The sequence below is a fragment of the Mytilus californianus genome, unplaced genomic scaffold, assembly GCF_021869535.1.
Source record: "Mytilus californianus isolate M0D057914Y unplaced genomic scaffold, xbMytCali1.0.p SCAF_4, whole genome shotgun sequence".
In the NCBI taxonomy this organism is placed as follows: domain Eukaryota; kingdom Metazoa; phylum Mollusca; class Bivalvia; order Mytilida; family Mytilidae; genus Mytilus; species Mytilus californianus.
In genome coordinates, this window is record NW_026262690.1 from 26,263,376 (window position 1) to 26,269,589 (window position 6,214).

The 6,214-nt window shown below is 30.8% G+C and overlaps 1 protein-coding gene across 4 annotated transcripts in view; it reads right to left on the reverse strand.

The window, feature by feature from the left end:
- The window catches only part of LOC127737808 (neurogenic locus notch homolog protein 1-like), a 45,648-nt gene extending 41,850 nt beyond the window's left edge, over window positions 1–3,798 (reverse strand). For all 4 annotated transcript variants that reach the window (XM_052248740.1, XM_052248738.1, XM_052248737.1 and 1 more), the window contains exons 1-2: window positions 3,682–3,798; window positions 511–774 (exon numbers count right to left, since the gene is read on the reverse strand). In XM_052248740.1, coding sequence (XP_052104700.1) covers window positions 511–774; window positions 3,682–3,718 — 301 coding nt within the window. In that variant the 5' untranslated portion in view covers window positions 3,719–3,798. The remainder of the gene's footprint in view (window positions 1–510; window positions 775–3,681) is intronic.
- Between the last annotated feature and the right edge of the window lie 2,416 nt (window positions 3,799–6,214).

A 6,214-nucleotide genomic window follows, 5' to 3' on the forward strand; every position in this document is an offset into this window, starting at 1 on the left:
ATTGGTTTTGCTCATTGATCAAGGATAGATTTTATTTTGTATGTGTCCCTTTATGGCTTCCGTACAAGTATATATTTTATGAACTTATAGAATAAACGTAAAATTGACATCTTGCAGTATCAAGTATATGTGAAGTCATTTTTAAAAAATGTGCTTTGTCATTTATTATACGTAGGTTTGAATACTATTTTGTTTTAATGGCTTTTTTTTAATAAAGAAAATATGTACTTATATATATCCAGACTTTTAAAAAATCAACAACCATTTACCTTTATGGAGCATCCAAGTTCACCACCGTTTTTTCGTGTGTTTTCGTGTGGTTTTTTTTTTCTTCGTAGTTGTTTTTTGTGTGATTCCTTTTCTCAATTTACTGTCCTGTATAATATTTTGTAGACTAGTTTCTTTTTTAATTGTCTTGAATGTTTTGGTCATAATGTCGCCTATCTTCGACTTCCGATTTTCATTGCCTTTACATTTTCATACGTTTTAAAGGGTTATAAAGGTACATACCTTGAAGAAATTGAAGTGTAAATATAAGGCCTGTTGCATTAGTATCTATTTCAATATCATACTCTTGCTCAAACCGAGTCTCAACATTTGCAAACGTTGATATTTTTAGCTTTGAACCATCCCTGTCTATTTTTTGCCACGTTAAGGGATTCATTATTAGGAAACTTGCGCTCTCCTCGGTGTAACATTGTAAATCTGGTTTATCCCCTATCTGTACATTAATATGCTCTGTATTGAGCATCAGATGAATTTCAGCATTTGCCACTGAAAACAAAAATGAAATATGTTCTGTTTAAAAAGTAACATAACAAAAATACCAAACTCCAAGGAAAATTCAAAACGGAAAGTCCCTTATCAAATGGCAAAATCAAAAGCTCAAACACATCAAACGAATGGAAAACATCTGTCATATTCCTGACTTGGTAGAGGCATTTCCTTATGTAGAAAATGGTGGATTAAACCTGGTGTTATAGCTAGCTAAACCCCTCACTTGTATGACACTCGCATAAAATTCCAATATATTGACAACAATGTGTGAACGAAAAAAACAGACATAATAAGAAAAAATGTCAAAAATAGGGGTACAGCAGTCAATATTGTACGGAAGCTTATTAGGGCCTTTTTTATTTATTCTTTTTCAAATTGTCGACTTTAATCTTGGAATTATCAACTTTAATCTTGGAATATTCAGCTTTAATCTTGGAATTATCAACTTTAATCTTGGAATTTCCAACTTTAATCTTGGAATTATTAACTTTAATCTTGGAATTATCAACTTTAATCTTGGAATTTCCAACTTTAATCTTGAAATTATCAGCTTTAATCTTGGAAATGACTGATATTTTACTTCTAGCCCATAGTTTATTGTATTTCTCCGAATACTTAATCCACTTATAATTCTTTTCGCGGCGAATTTTTTTGTAAAGTGTTAAAGAAAAATAGACGTGTATCTACAATCTTGTATAGCTTAATATCCATGAAAAGGGGGTGTAACTTCCTATTAATGGGTATACGTGGATGTGCCAAAAATAATTTTGCGAGTATTTATATATATATTTGACACTACTTTTTAATGAATTTCTATATTGATATGCATTGTTCTCTCATAACTTATATATTGATTTAGGTACCAAATATTAGTGAATGTTATATAAAAATGGGTACATTCTTTTAGGCAAAAATGGCACACCCTACCCCCCCCCCCCCCTTTCCCCCCGGTGGTTATGTCAAAATTAAAATATCCATTTGTAATTATATATACAGTACATGCATCTATTATATTATATTGCTGAATAGGCGGATGTGAATCGATGTTTACAATAGCAATCACCAATAAAAAGTAAAGTAATGCACATCAAACTGAAGTGTACTGTTTGGTCGAGGAGAGAGTCCAGTGAGCCAAAAGTCACGATGTTCTCAATGCAGAGATTCACTCCATTAATGAAAGTCGGAAAAATCAGTGTCAGACTAATGAGGGTCTGAAGATTAAAGTTGGAATTTCCAAGTTAAATGTTGATAATTCCAAGATTAAAGTTGGAAATTCCAAGATTACAGTTGGAAATTCCAAGATTAATGTTGATAATTCCAAGATTAAAGTTGATAATTCCAAGATTAATTTTTGATAGTTCCAAAATTAAAGTTGGAAATTCCAAGATTAAAGTTAATAATTCCAAGATTAATGTTGATAATTCCAAGATTAAAGTTGATAATTCCAAGATTAAAGTTGGAAGTTCCTAGATTAAAGTTGATGATTCCAAGATTAAAGTCGACAATTTGAAAAAATAAATAAAAAAGGATGGCCCTAATACGCTTCCGTAACTTTGTGTTATAATCTTAATCACTATAAAAACAAACAAATATGTCAACAAAAAAAAACAAAATGACATATAATAGACAAAGCACATAAACAAAAATGAAAGACAAGAATGCATAAAAAGACCATAGCACAATAACACAATGGCGGGATGTATAAGTACTGAGCCACGCCAAAAGGACATTACAAAAAATGGACTAAAAAGTAAAGGTTAATAATTTACAAAGACAAATAAAAGAACACTATAACACGTAATTAAGATGATAAACATCGTCAGTACCTAGAATCTATACTTCAAGACCATCATGTATTATTTGTGAAGTTGATACGGAATATTTATCAACAAGGTCTTGGTATCTTCCGATGATTTTTTATAGAAAAAAGAAGAGACGTTCTTTGACATAACCATGGTTCATCAACTTTCTGCTCAGACACTGGTGACGTTTTATAAAGTCTGAGTAGCCTGGTAGTATTTATTTGGTCGTTTGAATATCAACCTAAACAGCATTAATGATGCCAAAATATTTTAGAATTCTTAAACTTAGACAAATATTGACGAGCTGAAATACAAAGTTACATGAAATCAAATAAACTTTGAAAACATTTTTAAAATTTAATTCTCTTTTGTGGTGGTAAAATAATTTCTGAATTTACAGTAACTGTAGAATTTAACAAACTTGAACTTGTTCGGATACAGTGAAAGGTATGCATGAAGTAGACGAACTTTAGTTTCAGATTGAATTTCTTCGTTTAATATTGTATTAACATTAAACGGTTCAAATTTTACTGCAACAGATGCGCATTTCGACAAACGATGTTATCTCTTCTGTGATACTTACTTGAGGTCAAAATAATTGAAAACCCAAATCCTTGTTTAAACGTTTATGAGCTGATATAACCGAAAAGGACCAAAAGTATAAACCCGGATGGGAAATCAGAGCTACGCGTGAGGGAGATACATTCCTTAATTCTAATTGACTTCCTAAGTTGTATCACTGGAAATTTCGTTAAACAATATCCATATCTTCATGCTAGTACCGAACTACTAAGATACTGGGCTGGTGATGCAAATGTCTGTATTTTCCTGTTATAATTCAAAGTACAGAGCTAATTGGATGATAATACATTCAATGACTATCAGTTTCTGTCAAATTTAAATAAACATGTGTCAATCAAAAGCCATCCATGCGATTAATTTCCATATCCTCTTTTTAACTTCATTTCGGAGTTACTTAACGTCTTTTGCCAGAACTGTTAACACAGACTACAAACCTTTGTAACGAGTATATTATTTTTTATTCGTAGCATACATAAAAAAAAGAAAGATAAAAAATAATCAACAAAATGCTGTCACTTACCTGAAAACGAAAGCAGATAGTAGAGTAAAGCTCTCATTTTTAGTAAATAATTTTATTAGACAAACATTTTATATTTATATTACTATCAAGGACCGTTCCTGGACACTTCCGGGCCCTTCCTGCATTTGTTTACAAATGAAAAACTTTACATACAAGTCACATCCGTCAACCACAAATTTCATGTTATAAACATGTTACAAACATGTAACAAATAAATTTTGTGTAGCTACAATGAATGGAAAATTCATTGATTGAAAAGCTCTTTTTCTCTTATGGGGAGAGAAAATCAAATAATAAGAGTTTTTATGTGCATTTTAGGAATACGTTTTTCTCTAACGTTCTTTGAAAAACTGCATTATATATCCCTCTTAATTTGGCATGACGTTGTCACAATACAATGACGTAGGTAACTGTAGAAAAACGGGTATAAATAATACTTACAATTTTTGTAAATATAAAATGAATAATGTCAATCATTATATGAAAGGTATCACATGTTGCGAATAACTGGACTTCATTCGTCGTTATTACGAAGAACCATCTGAAACCAAATAATAAATGGTCGGTTTTGCAATATTTTGATTACACAAATGATCATTAGCTTTGAATTTATTGATAGGAAACGGGCATCTCTATCCCTATATTTTCTTACCAAATTATCGCTTTGTGGTACAAACATTTACCGTCTTACTATTTGTAATGAAATTAACAGTTAAAATTAAAACAGCCAAGGAAAACAAATAATCGCATTAAATTTCACTATTTTATCATTTTACTACCCGTTTCGCGAGTAGATATCAAATCATTCTGTATTCTTGTTCAATACTAATACTTGGTGTTCCACTTGTTGACACTTTATTTGATTAGTAAGTTATTTTGTGTAAAAGTGACACCTAACATCCACGCATTCCAACATCCATTCGAATTCCGATAGCAAAAAAATCTTATTCGGAAGACTTCGTATACGTACTATTAGTATTTTATGGTAATTATATTACAAAATAATGATCTAATGATGCTAGAATTACTAGACTTGCAATTGCTTACATCAATCCGACACTAATTTAGTGTTTCGGTGGTTTTTGTATTATATGCTAATATGATAAATGTATTACATTTATAAAAGGGTTTAACCATTGTAGGCCCGCCATCATCAGGGATTACCTATCAATTTATTTTATTTTGTCGATGTCAATATTTCGGCTATATGTTTATGCTTTTTATAAGCTATTATTGGTTTGCTTGAAAATATTTCTTTGCAAACCGCATCCTGTTTTAGTAAATCCCAATGTTTACTAATGCATTGCTTTAATTTGTGAATACATGGATTGAATTTCGTTGCCAATACTAAAGGAAGTTTGAACATAGAAAAAATATCTTGTTCTATGGAAGGTTTCGTGATGATATTATATTAATATAATTAAATCTTATGGGTTTATGGGACATGAAAGAAATAAAGGATTTGTTAGAGTTAGCAAATAATCATCATCCTTTCCTAAAATTCACACTAGAATTTTCATCTAAAGAAATAATATTTCTTGATGTTAATATTTTTAAAGGAACTAGGTTTTCTAATGAAAACATCTTGGATGTGAAAACACATTTTAAACCAACAAATTCTTTCCTTTATCTACATCGTAAAAGCTGTCACAGTCGACCATGTTAAGGCGAAGTTACCAGATACATTAGAACAACAACTCAGGATACAAGGAGATTGAAATCGAACAGTACGTAAATGAGGCATTATCATGTGATAGATCTCATTTAATCAGAAAAAAGACAAAAAACACACAAAGGAAATTCCTTTAGAGTTGGCAACGAAATTCAATCCATGCATTCACAAATTAAAACAATGCATTAGTAAACATTGGGATCTACTAAAACAGGATGCGGTTTGCAAAGAAATATTTTCAAGCAAACCAATAATAGCTTATAAAAAGCATAAAAATATAGCTGATCTATTGACATCGACAAAATAAAATAAATTGATAGGTAAATCCCTGATGATGGCGAGCCTACAATGCTTAAACCCATTCATAAAAGGAATACATTTATCATTAGCATATAATACAAAAACCACCGAAACACTAAATTAGTGTCGGATAGATGTAAATAAACTCATCATAGATACCAGGATTGAAATTTTGTATTTACGCCAGACGCGCGTTTTGTCTACAAAATACTCATCAGTGACGCTCAAATCCAAAAAAAGTTAAAAAGGCCAAATAAATTACGAAGTTGAAGAGCACTGAGGACCAAAAATTCCTAAAAGTTTTGCCAAATAAGCATTGCAAGTCTAGAAATACTAGCATCATTAAATCATTATATTTTGTAATATAATTATAATAAAATACTAATATTATGTACACGGAGTCTTCCGATTAAGATTTTTTTGCTATCGGCATTCGGATGGATGTTGGAATGCGTGGATGTGTCACTTTTACATAAAGTGTCTAGTGAAGGAATTTGTTTTCCTTGCACATGTATCTAAAGATTTCATTTTGGCATTACGATGCTCTATCAAATAAGAAGA